This window comes from Phaenicophaeus curvirostris, chromosome 2, assembly GCF_032191515.1.
Source record: "Phaenicophaeus curvirostris isolate KB17595 chromosome 2, BPBGC_Pcur_1.0, whole genome shotgun sequence".
NCBI classification, from domain to species: Eukaryota; Metazoa; Chordata; class Aves; order Cuculiformes; family Cuculidae; genus Phaenicophaeus; species Phaenicophaeus curvirostris.
In genome coordinates this window covers 74,726,142-74,748,219 of record NC_091393.1, presented here as the reverse complement: position 1 = coordinate 74,748,219, position 22,078 = coordinate 74,726,142, and the positions used below count along the sequence as shown (strand labels likewise).

At 42.4% G+C, this 22,078-nt stretch overlaps 1 protein-coding gene across 1 annotated transcript in view; it reads right to left on the bottom strand.

Moving 5' to 3' along the window:
- The window catches only part of MEMO1 (mediator of cell motility 1), a 28,436-nt gene extending 9,815 nt beyond the window's left edge, over nucleotides 1-18,621 (bottom strand). Inside the window, exons 1-5 of the mRNA XM_069852512.1 lie at nucleotides 18,393-18,621; nucleotides 6,817-6,898; nucleotides 3,747-3,815; nucleotides 1,751-1,863; nucleotides 301-412 (exon numbers count right to left, since the gene is read on the bottom strand). Coding sequence (XP_069708613.1) covers nucleotides 301-412; nucleotides 1,751-1,863; nucleotides 3,747-3,815; nucleotides 6,817-6,898; nucleotides 18,393-18,453 — 437 coding nt within the window. The 5' untranslated portion in view covers nucleotides 18,454-18,621. The remainder of the gene's footprint in view (nucleotides 1-300; nucleotides 413-1,750; nucleotides 1,864-3,746; nucleotides 3,816-6,816; nucleotides 6,899-18,392) is intronic.
- Between the last annotated feature and the right edge of the window lie 3,457 nt (nucleotides 18,622-22,078).

The window sequence follows — 22,078 nt, the reverse complement described above, 5'->3', positions numbered from 1 at the left end:
ATGAAAGCCTGTCTAATTAACTCTGTTAGGTCAATGTAAAGTTACTCATAAGGGGTGTTCCAATTTAATCATTTAAATGTTTGCTCTGCTCATAGTTTCTATTACAGTAACTAATTCTAGTCTCTGACTCTCTCCTCTCCAAAATTCTTACTGGAGGGTGGGAAAGTGTTAGTATTATACATCATATAGGATATTATATACCATAAAGGGTATTATTACTTCCTACTGCATTTCACACGTAGTTCAAACATTCAGCGCACATAATACTCATTCTTTACAAGTAGTAATTAGCCCTAGTACCTTTCCATGGCTTTAGCAGTATAAGGCAAATGCATTTCAATACTGTGTTCATCTTCATCTGTCTGTAGGGACATACGTTCAAACATTCCAGTCTTCCATAATTCTCCATAAACTGAAATGAATTAAAGATTATCTTTTACTACTTTATTTTCCAAAACATTGTAAAGCAAGATACAATGCCACCTTTATCAGAACAAGCCCACTATAACAAATGACTTGCCTCCAAGGACTTTCATCATAAGCCACTCGTTTTTAAATAAATGAAGGATTAAAGTTATACTTAAGTCATCAATACAAACATCATTGATTCAGTTTACAAAATAAGTGTGTTAAAGCACTGACCTCATTAGCATACTGAGAAAGTTTTTCTGTTATGACAAGAAATTTACGTAACACAAAACAAAACAAATTTGAAAACATGCATACGTTTGCCCAGTCAGTGAATGGTTATTTTCACAAACATATCGTATGTTTTAAAAAACTAAAAATTGCTGATGAGCCGAGCCATTGCTGGATGTGTTATTATTTAACAAAATATATTAAGTGAATCATGAAATCTAGAGATAGCAAAAACTGATTAGGTAATCCACATTTATAAGTTATCTCTCCTACTCTAATGTGTGCTTTCTGGTACACAGTGTCATGACTACATTTTGAAAACTCTCCACTGGATGAATAATTTTATGTACGGCTGTGCCTCCTTCTCCACTCCATAAAAGAGTTCTACAGACACCAAAACATTTATTGCCTAAAGAAATTTCCATAGGCAGATGCTGCTTAGAAAACCTGAACTATAACAGCTTGCTTCATCATAGTCATGATGGAATATATCTGTGCTATTAGCCCTTCTGAAAAATACATTGTATTATGTAGGTATACCTCAAAAAAAATCAAAATACCAAATTTATTTTCATCGCACCTTTAAGCTTAGTCTGAGAGACTGGTATTCCATGGACTAAGAATTTAAGTTCTGTAGGTACTCTGCCAGTTTAAAAAGTCTTATGCAATAACATATCCAAATAAAAGCTATGTTTTGTTCTTCTATTTTTCCTCTGCCAGAAATAAACTAAAGCCCTTTTTTTGCAGACAGAATACCTCACAGAATAATGGGGCAGGTATGTAGTGGGCTATTATTCAAATGTAACACTTTCAGATCACTTTTAAAAGATCACTTGTCAAGAGGCACACACTCATAATGGAAAAGATAAGGAAAGACTGAAAAATCTTTACTTGCAAGAGCAAGAGAGGCATTAAGGTTATAATACAGCAATGCCTGCAACCACCAGGATCTTTCAGAAGTTAGCTTTCACTGCAGTAAAAACAGATTTACTTGTAAGCCACTTAAAAGCCATTAAGTGCCCAACAACAAGACAGTCCTCAGAACTGCAGTATCACAGTCAATAGTCAAGCCTCAGCAATCTTCAAGATGCAAGGTTTATCATGCACTTACTCTTTTGGTCAATTCGGAGATCATACAGAGGTGTTCTATAAATGTCCACACTGGAAAGTGCACATCGGGAAAGGGGCACGTGATGGGAAGGCCCAAGAATGAAAACTTTTCGGCTACAACAATTAACACAAAAGCCCACCATTTAGACAACTGCAATTGTACAGAGACTTGGTTTATAGAAACAATTTTAATAAAATGTACAAAGTGATACTTTCTGGTGGTTACCAATAGTTTTACTCTGCTGTAAGACCACAAATCAATCCATGTTCTAGCCTTCCTTGGTGTCTCAGAGATGCTTCCAGTAGCCTTAAACCTCTTAAGCAGGTTATACATCAGACAGCACTCATCAGCTAGAAATCTGTCTGCTCTGACTGGACTCATCTGGAAGCCAAATGATGTGTTAGAGACACACAAAGATTTTTGCATGCTGTTCTTGGACCAACACAACCTTCAGTTACATACCACCTCTGACAACTATGGGTGCATGTCCTCAGATAAAGATTATGGATTTATCATCTATTTAGAGCTTTTAACTTATTTACTTGATCAGCCTCACTTAAGATTTCACCAATTTCAAGTTTAAGTCATTCTCAAATGCTGTTTCAATCCAGCTGTTGCATAAACATCAGCAACTTGGACCAGCACATTCCTTGCTAATGCTCCAAGTTTTCACATGTCATCACGATGTTATTTTATCAAGTCTTCAGTTCCTGGCTCTTGATTAGATCTCCTCCCACAAGACTATAGGAAACTATAGGAAATTCAGCTTTTCATATTCAGAATAATAGAATCCTTGTTTCCGGTACTGAACTAAAATGTGAGAGATGTAATTTTTTTTTTTCCTTACATATGTAATGCTATAGCAAGCTATAATAAAAAACTACAAGTTTTTCAGAGCTCATAGAAACAAAAATACGCCAACACGCAATATCTGAGCTGAAAGACTAACTCTAAACATCCCATGCAGCAAAAGAGCAAGTGATTCAGAAAGTTCAGTCAACTCCATGTCATTAAACCTGGGGAATGCAACTTGTTCTAGAAATTTTAGGGAAACTAGTTACCTTCACTTTGTTTACAACAGTTTAGAAATAATCAAAACCATTTTCTTTGGGGAGCATTACAACATTTTATCTCATAAGCCACTGATAGACATAGCTAGTTTTTATATTAACATTGCAAAACACATACTTTGAGTAAATACTGGAGATGGTTTAAATTTTTGTCATTTAAAAAAATGCTGCAGTCAGCAGAACATAAGAATTATATTCCTTTAAGCTAGAATAACTGGATTCATATTTTCAGAGGCAGGCACAAGCTACCGTCAGTGTTGGGTTTTTTAATTTTTGTTTGGTTTTGTTGTTTTTTGGGGCTTTTTTTTTTAACTGTTGTGCAGTTAGAAGTCCATTTAAAATTATTACAAGTAACTTTCACTGACTTCAGATATCATATACACACACTGGTCACTTTCTCCACAGCAGAAGAGAATCCTGGTAGCATTCAGCCCATAATCCTGCACTGAAAAACCAATGCAGAATCATGATCAAATATTTCTATATACTTAAACAATCAAAACTTGTCAACAGAAAAAAAGAAAAAAACAAAACCCAAAACCATACAGCTTGGGCTTTAATAAAGGCAGTGGAACATCCAGCAATAAAGTAAAAATAAAGCAAATTAAATGTTATTACCTGCAAGAAAAACAACTTTCTCCCTTCCCTTCTAAAAAGTTAGTTATCAATAATTCTCAATAATTTTTGAAAACACTGCTTTTACATTCGGAATTTCAACATTATGACATTTTTTCTTTTATAACATCTAAGCTATGAACAAAAATGATGTCAAAAGAGAAGAGATGCATAAAAGACTGAAAACAGTACAAAACTAAAATCTGAGTATTTCAAGTACTTAAGAATATAAAAAGAATGTTCATCTTCTCAGAGAATTGCAATGGCATTGTCTTATGCTTTGCCTAGTAAAGAAAAATTCTAATACTTACGTAATATTAGGATCCACTTGTTTGTAAGCATGGGCTGCACAAGATCCACAATAGGTATATCCCGCATGGCTGCAAACCAGGATGTACAAAACGTTAACACATTAAATATTGTTTAACATCTTAAATATGCTGATACTGCTGTTAAATGTTAATATCTTAACTATTATTTGTCCTCAATTAGCTAGAAATAATAAGAGAGATCCAAAAAATCAAGTCCTGCACAAGCTGGAGAGCACTGTTCCAGTACTGAACATATGAGGGACATATTTGTTAAAAACAGTGAAAGTTAGTAAGTAAGCCTTCAGATCAAATACCTTTTGTTACTCATAAGATACTACTGGTCAGACTACACAACTGCTCATTATCAGAAGCTCAAGGTAATACTAAGAATGCTGCCAGGGGACAAGGGAATAGCATGCTGCTGGAGAAAGCTCTTCTAATCACACTCCAGTAACTGAATACTATGACAGTGTAGAGGGGCCTGGCAAAGAGAGAGACAACAAATTATAGCAGATTAACAGAGAATAAAAAAGCGCTGTCATAGAATACCTCAGCAATAGAATGTAGAGGCACAGGTTAAGGAATGAAATGCAGCACTGTAGCTTTTATCACAGTGAATGTAATAACATGCTTCATAATTTCATATTACTCTGGCCTGGAGCCTTTCTTGACCTATGTGTACTACAAAAAATGTTCATAATTATTCTGACTACTTGTTTGAAGTATTACATCCAAATATCAAGAACCCAAGAAATATTTCCTTAAAGACTGTTAAAAACAGGAGAAGATTCAGTTTACACTGCTAAAAGCATTAATTCTAGATTAGGTTCCCAGGGTCCCAGGCCTCATCGCCTCTGGAGCTCACAGAATCACGGAATTATTTGGATTGGAATTGATCTTAAAGCTCATCCAGTTCCAAGACTCCTACCATGGCATGGGCAACCTGTTCTCGTGCCTCACCATCCTCATCATGAAGAATTTATTCCTAATGTCTAATCTAAATCTTCTCCCTTCCAATTTAAATCCATTCCCCCCTGTCCTATCAATACATGCCTTTGTAAAATGTCCCTGCCCAGGTTTCTTGTTAGCCACTTCAGGTACTGGAAGGTTGCTATCAGATCTCCCCAGAGCCTTCTCTTCTCTAGAATGCAGAAGCCCAACTCTCAGCCTGTCTTCATATGGGAGGTGCTCCAGGCCTCTGATGATCTTCACAGCCCTCCTCTGCACCCGTTCCAACGGATTCATATCCTTCTTATGTTGGGAATTCCAGAACTGGACACAACATTCCAAGTGGGGTCTCACAAGAATGGAGCAGAGGGGGAGAATTATCTCCCTTGACCTGATGGCCACACTTCTTATGGTGCAGCCCAGGATACAGTTGGCCTTCTGGGCTGTGAGAGCACATTGCCTGCTCACGTCTGGCTTTACATCCACCGATATCCCCAAGTCCTTCTCAATAGGGCTGCTCTCAACCACATCAACCCCTATCCTGTATTGAAACCACAGGTTGCCCTGACCAAGGTGCAGGACCTTGCAATTGGCCTTGTTGAACCTCAAGGGGTTCACACAGGCCCACTTCTCCATCTCGTCCAGGTCCCTCTGGATGACATCCTGTTCTTCTGGTATGACAACTGCACCACCCAGCTTGATGTCATCTGCACACTTGCTGAGGGTGCACTCGATCTCGCTGTCTGTATCATTGATCAAAATAGTAAACATTGATGAAAATATTAAAAATAATCCAGAGCACCTGTGACCCTAGGTCAATAGCTATCATCTATTTTAAAAATCAAATATGTACACAACAACACAACTACAGCTTTCCAGATAGCTTTTTTATAAAATGATACTAAGAATGATAAGATGCTGCAAGTCCTGGGACCTAGGATGTTTGAAGATAAGTTCCCATTCACAGTACCGGAGGATGTTATATTTACTTACACATACGTATGCTTGCAGGCATGTATATTCATCCACAAAGTGACATCCAGAGTAAGTTACCCTCAAAATTACCTTGGGTTTTACTTCAGCACCACTTATCTCACTCATTTAAAGAGCTCAAAGGTAATAACATACCCAACCCAGTGAACAAACAGGAGACTGAGACCTAGCGAACCAGCAAGGTACATTATTTGACAGTGTCAGTAGAGCCTTCAGAAAGGCTCCTTTACTACAGGCGGAGGGTTCTTCAGTCTTTCACAAAAATATTACTAGCCACATCCCACTTTACAAGTGGTAAAAGAATGGCATTGTTAACAACACAATTTGGCAAGACAAAGGGAAGACCTCTAGAAGTTCTGGAAGAAGAATCCAGGTTACCTAATGTACAGCTGAAAGGCCTCTTCCCTGACATTCCTGTGAGAAAGACTAGAGCAGATTCAGGTCAATTTCGTCTGCATATTCAACATTATTATGGAATAGCTCAAATATTATGTCAATGCTATGTCAGGACAGGAAAAAACACCATATTTAAGGTGCTTCTTCTAGTGTTTCCTTCCAGCTCATACTAAATTGGAATGATCAATCTATTTTTAGTCTTGCCAACTTCAGAAAATTAAATTCTACCAAAATAGTTTAGATGATCCCTATTTCTCCTGGGGACAAACAAAAAACGCCCAACAACACAAATATAAAATAACAAAGAGTAAATCATTCTGGATAACTGAATAGTGTTTCATTAATTTTTGTTTTCAACTTTGCTAAGTTTTTATTTGGCAGGGGAAGGAAGGTGCTGGAGCCTTGCTTGGTTTGCATGGTTTGTTATTTGTTTGGAGTTGTTAAAATGTGCATAGCTGTTCTACACTAGAAGTGCACTGAAAGAGCTATAATCTTAGATTACCACTCCACTAATATACTTCTTAACTGTCTTACTAGATCAGAAGTGAATGTCATGTCTTCAGTCCATCAGCAAAAGGAAACTAATTGTATACTAAAACATGCACAGATTTCTTCCATTCTACGCCATATCCAAAATAATTACTTCTAGCTTTCAGCTTTCAAAATCACTCAAAATGAAGAAGCATTTAACCAATCAAGCGTCATATGTACTAAAAATAGATTTCAAACTTACGGTGCAATAATGGCTCTAGCAGGTCTTTTTGTGGATTGTACTTGAGAAAGCCAGCCTTCTAGTTGTGCATTCAGCTGGGGTCCTATGAAGAAACAAGGAAATACTGAAGCCATAAAACAACGTTTAATTCTTAAGGTATTTTAGAAAGTCCACCAGATTTAAAATCACCTTAAACATGAAAGGCTGTGTTTAAATCTCAAAAAAAAAAAAAAAATTAAACCCAACACACCTTCAACATAACGTTGAAAGTTACAGTAGGAAAGTTTAAAATTCCTAGTTCAAGAAGTTCATTCATCGCACATCCAAACACACACTTATATTTCTTGCTCTGTGGACTGAAGCACATACCATTTCATCACTAGAAAAGGTGGCTGCTGACCTCAAAAGAGAGGCTAACAGATGACTGATTCCTCTGGTTACCACATTTGCAGAATTCAGAAGTAAAGAGTTAGGATGACTTATACCAACACAGCCCAATATGGGAAAATGATATAATACAAAGATCATACATACTGACATGATAGCCAACGGCTATGGCATTTAGTCCTTTTATTATTATCAAGCAAGCATAAGAGCAGAACACAAAGCACACTGTAACCTGAGAAAACAGTAAATACACAGAAAAAAAGCAAGAAGTGAGAATACACCATGCTTACACTCATGCCTTAACAAGGTCTGATCAATGAACATGTAAGTATGTAAATTTCATTGCAAGATTAATTTTGATAATTGGTCAACACAATATTTAACTTCTCTTTAAACTAAATCCTGTACCTCCAAACATTGCAAATATTTTCAATTCAATTAGCTGACAGGTGATAAAAATGCCTTCTAGAAATACAACACTAAAAAAAAAATTTATTTCCCATCACAAAGAAATTTTTTTGATGTAAAGCTATTACTGAAGCAGCAACTCTGGAAAACATAGTGCAACATTCGTTTTATTAAAGGACAATTTCAACTCACTCAGCTGCTATTGTTACAAGCAGCATATCATTAACAAAGAGAAATAGATTCACTACTTTCAATTGACACTACGCTTTCGACAGAACTGCATGTCAGAGTTCAGCTGTAAAGTACGGTGCATTAAGTTGCTGTTCTTCTACCTCACACATTGTACGTTTTTGTAACTTCCCTATGCAGGTGTAAAACCACCAACTGCCAGAAAAAGTCAAAATCAAATTAAATACTTGCAACTATTTCACAGCTATGTTCCAAACAGCCCAGATATCAGGCTGACCGCTCCAAAAAGCTAACAAGAACTACAGAGAATCAGAACAAAGATGCCAGCTTTTGCAGAATCCAATCAGTCACTCAGCAGCAGTAGCCAAAAAGCTTTCTCTACAACACCCCTTTGTATGTCTGTGTGCGTGCCAAAGCAGGTTTTGGTACAAAAATTAAATTCCTGTGTTTCATGAAAAGAAAGATGACTTCTGTGGTTGTAAAGAACCCTACCTTCCTGCACAAAGAAGGCAAACTAGTGCAATACCATTTCCCTAAGCGTACCATCACCCTGAACACCTTAATTGCTGTCCACAGCACTACCAAGGGCAAGAGTGACACTGATCAGCCACTTCATGAAATAACGAAATTGTCAAAAAAACCACACCAATTTCCCTCTGTTGATACAACAGCAGAAAGGCCAGAACCTCTCAAGCAAAAGAAGACAGCCTTGGGACTCTTCCAAAACAATGCATGGTGCTTGGCCTTCCTCTGTCTCTTCTTAAACAAGGATTTATTTTGTTTTTTAGAAGGTGGTTAAGGTGATTTGTCTTTGGTTAAGACCAATTAGGTAACTTGCTGAACAGTTTAAAGACAAAGTTCAGAATCTCTGGTAATTTCCTAAAATTCCACACAGACGATCCAATCTGCCCAAAACTTCTGATCTTACAGCTTACCAGAGCAAGATGCCCAGGTTTGCTTAGTTTACTATTACAGCAGACACTTTGACAAAGTAACAAAGACTTTTTTCTCCTAGAGGCATAATGTAACAGATCTGTATGACCCAAGGGATGAAACTTCTGTCAGGGTTTACTGAAAGACCAGATAACACATCTGCTTTCAGATTTTGTCCCTGTAATGCCTTCTTAAACGGTTAACCGAGACCTAATGTAAGTTTCCAGCTCATCTGATACATATTTACACTATTTTAATAAAAGACGTACTAAGGGAAAGAGTACAACATATCCACCTGATCTTTCAGCTAAAAAGAAGAAAACAAAAAATGTAATAGCACCCACGTGAACCGAAAGGACTTTAGCCTAAATGCAGCTTCCTATGTTAACAAATACTTTAAAGGAGGATACTCTAAACCCATCATTTTCTTGTTACCAAATTGGCATCAACTTTTTGTTGGATGTGTTCAAATAACATTTTTTTTCCAACTTAGCAAACATGACAGTGCTTACGGTAAAAGTAAAAATCTAATTTACAAAATATAAATAAACCCACTTTATTACGGTAGATGTGCTCTGCCATATGGAATTGTATTATAGGAGATGAGTAGTTTCTTCATGAAGAGCTCTAGAAGTAAGTTTTGTTCATAAGTAAATTAAGTTAAACTGGAAAAAAAAAGTCTTTACAAATAGTCATTGAGATAATTGCCATAAATATCCATCTTGTAAGCTGACACGCATGGGCAAGTAATAGCGCTGCTGCCTATGTATCCTCCTGCCACAGTGGTGGGAAGCAGGAGATGCCCCTGCCCCTCAACTTATGTAAGCTGGTAGGATGAGCCCAATGGGGTTTTTAAGGGTGACCCAGACAGAAAGCCTTATGGATGCAAATTCTGGACACAACAATCAATACACTCGAGCATTAATACTGCATGATCAGACCTTTTATTGATTAAAGGAAGATTAGGCAGCAAAATATGAGCTTCACTAAAGCACCTAACATTAAGATCTGCATTTCAACTCTATGAAGAAAGGTATAAATAAATGTATGTAACTAAAGAATGCTGACATTATCTGTGGATGTTTCACATCCTACTTTGATTTGGAAACCAGCAATAAGTCACGCCAAATTACAAATAATAGCAAGCACAGACAAAGCCTCCACCAGACAAATTTATGAATAAAGCTACAGGAAGCATTTATTCAAATATTTGGCCTGAAAGGATAAATTATTTTTACAATCAATGTTATCCCCTCACAAAGAACCACGGTGAGTAACAAGGAATCCTTCCCCATTAAACACAGGACAGTGTTACCCAATGAATAATAACATGAAGACACCCAGAAGTCACACACTTAGGTTCATCACCTCAATTTACAGCTGTCATGGTCCGTCCAAGTTTTGTGGGTTAAGCCAAACCAGCACATTCTTTACCAGCCAAGTGCATCTTGTCACATGAGGCTGAAGCGTTTGTATAAGCACCAACACAATACAATCAGAGCTTACTCCTGCCCCTCAGCAGCCACCATTACTAGTACAAAAACACCTTTTCAGATTGGTAGGAAACATGCAGTGCTTGCTCCAAATCCTCATTCTCAAAGAGCACTTTTTTTACTGTAAGCATGTAAGTCTCAACCAAAGTTCAGAGCAGCACCAAGGAAAACTGCTCAGTTCTCCCTTGGCTGCACATGTACAGCACTTGCAGCAATGCAAGTAATGCTGGAGCACAATGACAGTAACACTGCAGTCCCCAGCTTTCATACTTCTACTTGACAGCTTTTACTTGCCTAAACATGCCTCCTACCCTACAGGAGCCAACATTTTTTTCTGAACCTCACTCCTTTAATCTTTCAACTACCTTTACCCATTATGAAAAAGTCTACACCTTGAAAATACTTCTAATAAGTAATACAGCATAAGTACCAAGAAGTAAATAAGTCTGTTCTTGTAGGCTGTTAGAAAAACCAAGGTAACAGTGAAACTTTGAGGGCTAGCGTACCATTAGTTTAATAACTGGAACTAAGGGAACTCTTCTCTCCACAACTCTGAAGATGAATCCAAAACGTTTGATTTAATTGTCAGGCAAACTCCAATGTAAAATACAAGAGGACTAACCAGCTTCTGTTCTTAGTTAAAACTGCAACTCATGTTGATGGGCATATTCTCTACTGCTAGCCTTATACTCTCTTCCAATACTGAAGACGGATAAAATGGTGAAGCCAGCCTATAAGCCAGGCAGAAATTTACTTAAGCTAACTACAGGACTGGGAAAAAACATTAATATACAAATAAAGATTACAGCAATGCTACATCAATTCCTGCTATACACATTATAAGATGTACATAAAACAGCAAGTAATGCTTGAAGGGGGGAAAAAAATGTACCCTGAAGCCAGAACAGAAAATGCTGAACTCTGCTTTAGTGGCTGTTCTTACTTGCATGCCACAGTTTTCCAGTTTTCCACTAGCTCTCTAGCTTCCTAATAACTTTCAGTAAAGGAAATAACCAAACCATAATGCCACTTGTTAAGAATACCAGCCAACTTGCACTTACCCAGCTTTATACAATGCCTTAGCAGTCAGGTCATTCAGAGATGCAAACAAATGACCTTCTGTTTTATTGCTCTGAGAAAGTGATGTTGGCTCCAATATACGCTAAATGTAACATGAATTTGTAGACGCACTCACGAAGTGATACTTGTAGGCCTATTTTAATAATACCTGGACTGCACTAGAAGTAAAGCTCTTTTTCAATTCCAATTTTACAATAAAAGTTCAATCTATATTCTTTAATTACAAGTATCTTGATTTTGATTGTATTTAAGTGATGCAGCTAGAAATAATAGCCTAGAAATTGTATTTTAAATTATTCCAGTATACTTTTACAGTACATAATGTTAAATAATACAGTCTGTGCATTAACAGTGTGCCATGATTAATTCATACAAAAGCCAGCAACAACACATCCACTTTCCCCCCAAATGTCTAATAATAAAGAGAGATGATCAAAGGGAGAGAAATACTACGTTTAGTATTTAATATCACAAAGCAAATACTTCATAAATTTACAAGACACTAGGATTAGTTGTTCACAGATTGCAAGGTAAAAACTTAACAGCTGTATTTGCAATGCTCCAGCTCATGTCAAAACATTAAGATTTCATGATCAGTACATTAATTAGCCTGCTTCTGCAGAAAGTTCCTCTGTTGTAGGGAAAGAGCTTCCTCTCATTTCAGTGACCTTCACATACTTTTTCCATTTTTTCCTGAATCCATTTGTTGGAAACCATCTACAAACAACACATTGCACATTACTTGCACATTCCCTTTATGAATGAGCTCTGATGAGTTATTCCATTTTGGGGAACCCACCAGGGTTCTTGGTACATCAAAGTTAAGCATTTTCCTAGAAAGACTCCTTTAGTATATAGCAACCATCTTCCTCAAGCTCTCATCTGCATTCATAGTCTAACAACACAAAAAATCACAAACGTAATTCCCTTCTAACCATTTCTGCTGCTGCTGCAGACTCAGATCCAACACACTACAGAGGAGGGTTTCTGCTCCAAGCTAAGGTAGGATTCAGCCACTCCCTAGTGTCAGTGAAAGACAAGCCAGCAGGGGTGTTTGTCCTCAGACACCACGGGTAGCAGGCCAGGTGAAGAGATTATTCATTAAGCAACATCATGGCAGAGCAGAAATAGCTGTAACCAATGCACACTTCCACTGATGCTGACAAGAAGTTTCAGCTCGTGCCAACAAACACACAAATGCTGGATTACATCACTATTCATTAACACAGACACTTTCATGTCGCCCTCCAGGGCCCCGAAGTCCCAAAAGATATAAGTGAGAAAGGCTATACCATCTCAGAATTCCACTGCTATTGCACATCAAAACTGGTTGAAGAGCTATTAACAGAAAATTAGTGGATTTTGGCATCAGAAAAAAAAAACCCAGTATTTGGCAGTAAAAAACGCACTAATGCAAGTCTTATTGGAAATTACAAAGGGGCAGAAGTGAGTACAAACATGCTAAAATCATGTCCAACTTTGACAAAAGCATACTTTCTAAATAGATCACTCAGTGGCACACAACTGTCTTTCCATTTATTTTCTGATCTGCAGAAGTTCTTTGAAGTATTATGCTTTCCAGCTGACCTAAACACCATCATGCAGACCTCACCCCAAAAGACAGGGTCTGAACATCCCTAGCCACATGACAGCCAGTTATTTGGAAGTTCTGGCATTTCTTGTCCAGACAAGTTAGAAACTTAATCCTAACAAACACTAGCAACAAGAAGTCAGTGCCTACCTCCTGTGGGGTTCTTTTTACTTACAACCCAAGGCAGCAGAAAACCAACTCTGAACCCAAGAGTACCATGACATTTAAATTCTCTTCAAACATTTATGTGGAGACAGACCACTCACTTGGCTCATCATAAAAAACAGCTTTGAAGACAATAAGCGCAAAGGCCTTCCAAGTCAACAGAGCAACTGCCCTGCCAACTCACATTTGCATCAGTAAGTGTATGGGAACCAAGCTTCTCCTAGCTCAGACAACTTTGCATAGGCTGCCAGAAAGCACACCTCTGACCACTATGGCTTGGTCAAGGAAAATGGATAAATAAGCCATACCTAACAGACTGGACAAACTCATTTGGCAGCGCAAGTTTCAGATCATATGGTATTGTTATTCACACACACACACTTCCAATTTTATTTTATTTCTGTGACTTGGAATAGCCTACCAAAAACCTTTGTGTTTTATCTGTAGCAGCATGACACTGACTGGGGAAAAGCTGTAACAAAAAAAACCCCAGCTTATTAAATGTTTTAATAAAGAGTGGTACAGCGTTCAATTAGCACTTGCAGGAGCCAGGCAAGGCAGGCCAGCTGCCAGCAAATAAGCCATGTTAAGTGCTCTGCCGTGTGACATCTCACTTGTAATGGCATGCTACACAGTGAAAAAAAATGTGCATATGCCAATTATTATTTTGATTTCAGGAATGTATGGATTGATTCCCCCCCAGAACTGCCCAGCATTCACAGAATCTACTCACATGGAGGAACGCATCAGGAAAGAGCATCCACACCTTGTCCCACAAATAGTCCATGCTCAGAATAGCATGTCGTTCCCGTTACATTTCAGTTGCTCCTTTTCTATCTAGGAATGCATTTGCCCTGTCATGGAAAATTATGTCATTTTTGTTTCAAAGTTGTCCTTAATCTTCCTCTTCCCCCTGCTGGTCAAAATCAATTTCTCAAGAGGTCTGGATACTAGGTGGTTGAATTAACCCAGCAGGAGTGGGACTTCCTTCCAAAAATAAATCAGAATGTAATATTTTTCACCACACAACAGTAATACTTTGGTTTTTTAAAAAAAAAAAAACAATAATCTAGCCACAGCAGTGCAACAGGGTGATACTTTTGTATACATGGCATGCCTTTATCTCATTTTTGCAAATGTTTTTAGCGGCCACCATGTGCCAGGCTGCTCTTCCACAGAAGCAATGGCATACCACATATCATTTTAACGTTTTTAAAAGCAGACATACAGATCAAAGTCTGCAAGTGAAAAAATACGTTACTTAGACCAGTGGTCTACTATCAGCAATGGTCATGCTATTTCAGTTTGGAGGCTCAGCTGCAAAACTTCCCACATTCAGTGCTGCTGCTGCTGCTGCTAAGGAGGAGGAGGAACAACCGACCAGAGTTCATTGTCAGTTTGCTGCCAGGCAGCTGGCTCCACAGGTCCATGTCTCAAGTCCATTAAGATGCTACAAGGGCTGATATGGAATGAAGATGAACTTCCCCATATCAAGAATTCTAGAGGAGAATATACAACAGTAATTTTGGTCAGATTTTTCATACTGAGCTCAACTGTAGACATTTCTTAAGGAACTTGCTTTTTAATTATGTTTTTGGTTTTTTGTTTGCCTTTTTTTTTTTTCACAATTATGGATGGAGAACACAAGGGAAATTAAATGCTAACACCACTGTGAAGCCTATATTCCCCTCCTCACTCCGTTCCTCAGCTTCATCAAGTGAGTAGGAAGCAGTGAGCTTTAAGCCTGGGACCTCACTTTCCCTCCAATAACAACTTGTTTACTTACAGAGAGACCTGACATTCTAACATGTGAACGTGTCTGGATGTGCATAATTACACAGCCAGTCTCACCTGCTCTGAAATATTAATTAGCATCATACAATTAGGTGATGTATTTGCACTAGAATGTAGTGCATGTTTGTATATTCCAAGGCAGAACCTAAGCAGTGCATATCCCATAGCTGAAGAAAATAGGGGGGCGAGTATTTACTTCCAGCTAAGGCAACTATTGCCCAACAGAAACGAGCAGTCTCTAAGGACAAGTGTCATTTCTTCTAAACCCTCTTACATAAATTACATTGGTCCTCCATGAAGAGTAGTGGATCCCTCTTACAGGGTTGTGGCTCCACCTCTGATACTGCTTCCACAGCAGAAGCACAGGGGAGCTAGCTAATCCTGTTCAAGGGTATCTCCTGGCCACAAAAGCCGGTTTGCATTCTGGATCCATTCATTGTCCTCTCCTCCCTCAGCTGGATTCAGCCTCTCTTTCCCAGGGTGAACTTCTACAGCCAGATCTAACACATACAATTTTATTATTTTTTTTTAAGTATACCAACTCAGGATGTCATGCATCGTTCTGGATGTTTTGTTGACATTTTACCCTCAGGTACCACGCACCTCAGGATGAACTGCCACTTAGAAACTTCATCCCTCAGCCTCTTTGAAGTACTTCCGGACATAATGATTTTCAAGACATCCTTCAAAAATCATGCTTCTCACTACCCTTTCTGACAAGGTCATCTTAACTACAGAGCACGATGATGGTTAACAGGGCATCTGCTTGCCTCACGTAATCAAACTCAGATCTGTCAGGAAGAGCAGTTTTCAGGAAACAGGAAGCTTAAACGCTAACCAGTTTACATACATAACCCAACAAATTGCTTCTGGGCTGAGACAGTAAGCACAAACAGAGTAGGCAGGAGAACGTGACGACACAATTCCCAAAGAATCACAGGAACGCACTGAAGAACTATCACAATTCGGACTTTAATCGCTGCCCCAGCTCCATCCTTGAAGCTATGCTGGCTGAAACCACATAGTTAAAACCCCAGACTTTCTTCAGGTACTATGATTGAGCCTATGTTACAAGTCTGAAATGGCAAATAACATGTGAGTTTGGCCTAAAATACAAGAAGATAGATCTTCAGTTAAGTCTGTGATGAACACAGACCCTCTTAGTTCTCATTTGTTTCTCTTGAGTTTTGATGAACCTTCCTGAATGGCAAACAAAACCTAGTTTCCAACTAGCAAATAATGGGTAATCCCAGTCTTGTTGAACAGGGAGAATTCCTGCTCCCACATACCCTACACAATCAGCACAAGATCGCTCTGTAGAAAGACACATAATTAATGCTCTTGCTTAAGGAAAACAAAGCACATTTCCCACAACTCCAGCCTGTGCAACATCAACCGCTTACCTCCACCACAGTGTAACAGGTACAATTTCACTTGTCAGAAGTACAGTCACCATAACTCATTACATTATTCAGTTTGGTTTTTTTTTTCATGAAGGGTATCTGGGCAACCATCCCACACTTCTTAAATAAGCAACACCCAGAGGGCTGCCCAAAAGCCATGGGAGCAACATAATTTGGATGTTCCACTGCAGACAAGTAGTACTGGCCCAACTAGTCACACAGACTAACCAGGGCATAGTCTTAACAAAATTATGCACTGAGTTTGTACAAAACAGAAAACAGACAAACACAGCATCTATGCCTCTTAATAATTAAAAACCTTAAAATTCTTATTTGCAAGTATCCAGCAGTAACTCAACATGAAGTCATATATCAAACTACCTACAAGCTACGCGTAAGGTCACTTAGCCTTCCACACTGCAAATCAGTTTTCTACCTTATTCATTAAATAGCACAATCAAGTTGGGAAGCATTACCACAAAGCTTCAACATTTTGATGTCTTGGCATGCATTTAAATCTACACCTTTGACATGACTTTGGGTTTTTTCTGTAAAAAAAGAGCACTATCTACCTTTCTACACCATTGGAAAAGACCGTAATTGCAAACCATGAGCACTGGATGAAGATTTCAGACCAGTTTGGTAATGGACACAACAGTTACGTTTGGAACACTAAACAGGTATAACAGCACCTATTACAGCCAAGGGAAGCAAGTGATCTCTCATATCTAGTTCTTCTTAAATGTCAGCTTAGGATCCTGAATGCATCTCTTCTTTTTCAATTACATCCCTCCCCTCCCTCTGAACCACAGCCTCCTGTTCATCTCCACTTGTTCACATGCAGATTTCTGATTATCTTGACTCCCGAGGCCAGTAAAAGACTATTCTATACCAATCCCTTTAACAGCTCTGAAAATACAAACATGCATCCTACCCACAACAGCAGGGTTCTGCCCCAAAACCCAACAAAACTTCCTCCCAAACATACGTGCAACCGAGCCATTATTACAGGTTTCTGTCTTTCTTTGGGAGGGCAAGGGGAGTGCTAGTCCTGCCCTCCAGCACATCACATCTTTCTTCTATTCTTTCTCTGCAAATACTACATTTTTAAATGGACAGAGCCTATGCTGTACTGCTGCTTTGTAGCACAAAAGACGCTCTGGAAGATAAGGCAGAAGCTCATCTCAGACTACGAAAACTGAAACAAATCTCCTTATTTCACACACGCACCTGCCTTCTAAACACGCAGAACACTCCAGACATCCCGTATCCTCTTGGAGGGGGGGTGGGGGGACGACAAAACACCAGAGCACGCCAAAAAACCCGAAATCTGTTCGCGTGCTCTTTATACGGATTACGTGCTACCTTCGATGCGAGGCACAATACCCAGGCCGGCTCCGCCGCCGCTGCCTTGAGGCGTGAAGCTGCGGCTCCGGAGCGGGGGCAGCCACAGCAGGGGGGGCCGATCCAGCCCCTCCGCGGCTCTGCCTGCCCGGCCAGCCGGGACCCCTCTCCCCGGAGTCCCACGACCCCCAGCTCTCCTTCTCCCAGTCGGGAGGCTCCCGGCTCCCCACACACGGCCCCGCTTCCCGGGTTCGAGAGGTTCTCGACCGCCGGCTGCCGACCCCCCACTCGCTCAGCCGGGGGGTTTTCGACTCCCGGCTTCCCCTCTTCCCCCAACTCCCTTTTTCCAATCGGGAGGTTCTCCGACCCCCCTCCCCCACCCCGCTCCCCTGTTCCGCGAGGTTCCCGACCCCCCGGCTTCTCCGCTCCCCGAAGGACCGCGACCTCCGGCTCCCCTTCTCCCAACCGGGAGGTTCCCGACCCCCCGGCTCTCCCCATCCCGAGACCTCAGATCCCGCGACCCCCGGCTTTTCCCCTCGCCCCGTTCCGAGAGATTCCCGACCCCCGGCTTCTCCGCTCCCCGGAGGACCACGACCCCGGCTCCCCTTCTCCCAACCGGGAGGTTCCCGACCCCGGGCTTCCCTCCCGTCCTAAGAGGTTCCCGACCCCGTGTCCCCGTCCCCCCCCCCATTCCCCGATCCCGTGTGCGGCGGGGGCGGAGCCGCCGTCCCCCCGCTCCCCCCCGCGGGGCCCGGTACCGCCCGCGTCTCCGGCGTCGGAAAGTGCTGATTCAGCCCCCGGCGCCGGTACCTGAGGCTGTGTACCAGCTGCCGGCGTGGCTGGCCTCCCGGCAGAGCACGCGGTTGGACATCTTGGTGCCGGAGCCGCCTATGGTGTTCGGGGGAGGCGGTGGGGAACGGGCCCGGCCGCGGCGGCGGCGGCGGCGCTGCTCCCCCTCCTCCCCCGGCTCGGCCCGGGCCCCGCGGGCGGGGGCGGCGCTGCCGGCGGCGGCTCCGGGCGGCGGCGGCGGCGGGCGGGCGCGGGGAGCGCGGCGGGGGCGGCGGCGGCTCCGGGCGCCCCTCGGCGCGGGGACAAAGCGCGGAGGCGCCGCCGCCAACTCCGCGCCGTGCGGGGCGGGGGGGGCCGGGGGAGGAGGGGGAAGCGCGCGAAGGGGCCGAGGCCGCGGCGGCAGCTGGGTTTGGCCCAGCTCGGCTCCCGTGGACCGCCGCTCCCCTATTGGGCACGAAAGCAAAAGCCTCGCCGCCACTGGCCGCTCGGCCCCGCCGCGCCCGCCCACCGCTTTGACAGGCCCGGAACGGAGCGGCACCGCCTCGAGGCGGGGGGGGAAGGAAAACGGGGGGGAAGACGAGTGGGCGGGGCTCGGCAGGGGCAGCCCCGCTCGGATTGGCCGCCCGCGTTGCCGTGGCGACCGCCGCCGGGCGTGCCGATTGGCTGGCGCCGTGTCTCCGTGGGGCGAGGGAAGATTAGGGGCGCGGGTCAGGTGAGGGGAGGCCGTGGGGCGCGAGCAGGGGGCGGGGGGGAGCCCCGCCCCGCCTCCCTCCCCCCCCCCCCCCCACCTCTCACGGGAGGCCTAGCGGCCCCGGCCCCTCCGTCGCCCGGTGTCCCCGCTGCGGGCGGGGCAGGCCTGAGCCCCCCAGTCCCCCCGGCTGTCCCCGCGCCTCATGGCGGCCTGGGGCCCGGGCTGGGGTTGCGGGCGGGCCGCGTTGAGTGGAGGCGGCTGGCGGTGCCTCCTCGCCGTGGGGAGGGCGCGGTGCGGGGCCCTAGTCCTTCCTTTTGCTTTCCGCGGGTCGGGGGCGGAGGGCTCAGGGGGCAGAGGCTGAAGGAACAAGGGGTTCTCTGGGCAGCGGGCCCGCGTCCCTGGCTGAGCCCGCACGGGGCCTTCCCCGCGCCTCTTCCGCCTGAGGTGCTGTGGAGGGGCCCTGCCACGGGCCGGGGGCGACATCTGTGTACGAGTCTCCAGTTCCCTTCTGCTTAATCCTTCTCCAGCCCTTTAATTTTTTTATTTTTTGTTTCATTAGCTTGGTAAGTGGACTGCTGCCATGGAGACATCAAGCATAACCCAAAATAGCTCGTGAGGCAGAACCGGAAAGGGGAGTATGGCCAGTACAAAAGGGAAAAAGCAATTTTGTCCCCTGACGTATGAGATAGAACCGGGAAAGAGGGAGGCTGTAACAAGAGAGATGAGGGGCCGCAGCCATTAAGGTATCAAGGCAGACTGATGCTTTGTGAGGTGGAAAATGTGTGGGCCGGGCCAGGGAACACGTTCTTCTTCTCCCCCCTTACGTCATTTTATTCTTCAAAAAGGCTTCTAGCCAGTTATAACTGCATGCAAAATACTGAGCTTCTGGTTGTTTTGTTGTTGTATTTTCGTTTAACAGTAAAACAAAGGAAACTGAGAGGACAAAGGCATTGTTTGCAGTATGTCTTGAAGATCAAAAAAGGCTCATGCTGCAGAGATACGGCCGATGTCACTTTCATCAGCACAGATCCTCCCCTGACACTGGCCTCCCAGTGCAGCAGTAAGAACTGGAGTCTCCACTTAATAATATTTGTAATAGGTTGTAATGAGGAAATGGGGCCTGACTATCCCAGCAAATGTCTAACTTCTTATGTAGCCTTCGCTGCTCTTATCTAGCCTTATAGTATTCCTTTGTTATTTTACAAATAGTGTGTTGGAAAAGGTTAATCTAGATTATAACTGCTGCCTAGACTGAAAGAACTATCCTGCCTGACTGCTTTAACATAAAACTATATTGGCATTTATGATACTGATTTATAATTCTCAAATGTTTCACATGAACTTCAGTACTGGGAATAGTTCCTGAACTGACTGCTAATCCCTCAATAAAGTTAACTAAATGCAGCGCAGGATAAATTTTGCTCTATGGAGAATAATAAATGTTATGATTATATACTTGGAGAAATGTTCATGACAGCATAGAGTTCAAATTTTTGAGGCACCATTGTCCTACAGTCCAAGAACAATTGGAGGAGGCTGCTAGGAGGAACATCTCAGGGGAACTGGTATTCTTTTCTACCATTTAGAGGAAGAAGCACTTCCACTGCAATGAAAATAAAATAAAAGAACTTCCAAGTGGCCATCTAGATGGTTTAATGAGTAAAACCATTTTGTAAGTATTTTCTCCTGGGTTTACTACTTTTCTTTATGTAGTGGGTTTTTTTCCCTCTTCAGCTTACCCTTTAAAATGTCTTTAATTCATTTTGTTATTGGTGCTGCATAACTCTCCGGCTGGATTCATTTTCTCCTTGTGAATTTTTAAGTTTCCTTTGCCCTTCCCTTCCTCATTAGTCTTTCTTTCCTTGTGTAGTTTTTTTTCCTCAGCGAGATTAGCTTAGATTAAGATGAAGTTTTTCCTTTATGTAACGTGAACATAGCATCCATATAGATGCAGAGGAACAACTGCAACTCAGTTTTAGCAGGTCATAGAAAGCTTTTTTTTTCCCATCCTTCAGATTGTGGTGTGCACTACAAACACCATGACAGCTGTTTTCCAGTGAGTCTCTGTCCTTCACTGTTATCGCCTAGCACTCTCAATACAGAGCTCAGTGAAGCTGGAGGACACTCTCCTCAGTTTCTGCCTGTTTGGGCCAAAGCTTGTTATTGGTAGTACTACCGGAGGAATTTCTGCTGTTTCCACTGGCAAGGGTGACAATAGGATTTTTTAATTTGCTCCCTATTACAGGTGAACAGAATACCCCTGAGCAGTGTTTAGTGATTTGTGGGTTTCTCTTTTAAAACTTCTATGCCCTCCTGATGATGGATTGTTTCTTTAAGAGCTGGTGATGCACTCCCTCAGTACTGCACAACATACACGAAAGAGGCAGAAACAAAAGCAGGCAGCGCTTCAGTTAAATAGAATATGGTGATGCTGGGCTTCGTGGTGCTCAGGATGTGGAGGTATGGAAGTGCTCCAGCCACGGGCTAGGAAACAGTACTCAGCTTTTGGTGAATGCTGTGAAGCATGAGTGAGGTTGGGAGATCCTCCTGCTTTGTCTGCAATTCTTTTGAGCACTGTTTGTACAGGGAAATTAACAGAAGCACTTACCTGTTCAGATCTATTTCCGTCATCTTTCCCTGAGGTGCAGGGGAGGGCTGACACAATGCACGGACAGATTCCCCAGATCAGCATACCCTTGAAGCACAGACCTCTGCTACACATGTAGGTCTGCTGGCAGTTTGTTACTTACCTGGAAGAAAAGCATGGAGGCAGATTGTGGCAAGAGTGACTTGGCAGTTAGTGTGCCCTTAGCGTGCAGTTTTCCTTGCATATCCTGTGCCTGGCTTGGGTGGCACATCTTCAGCTGGCCCAGCTTTCAAGGTCTGTTGCTTTCTTGGTTTTTGCTCTCGTTGTCATCTTGGACATGGTTTATTTTGCCTTCTTTCCTATCATGCTTTTCTCACTGTCTGCTTTGTGTCTCCTCCCTTCTCAGGAAGCTGTTCATTGCCACTGTTA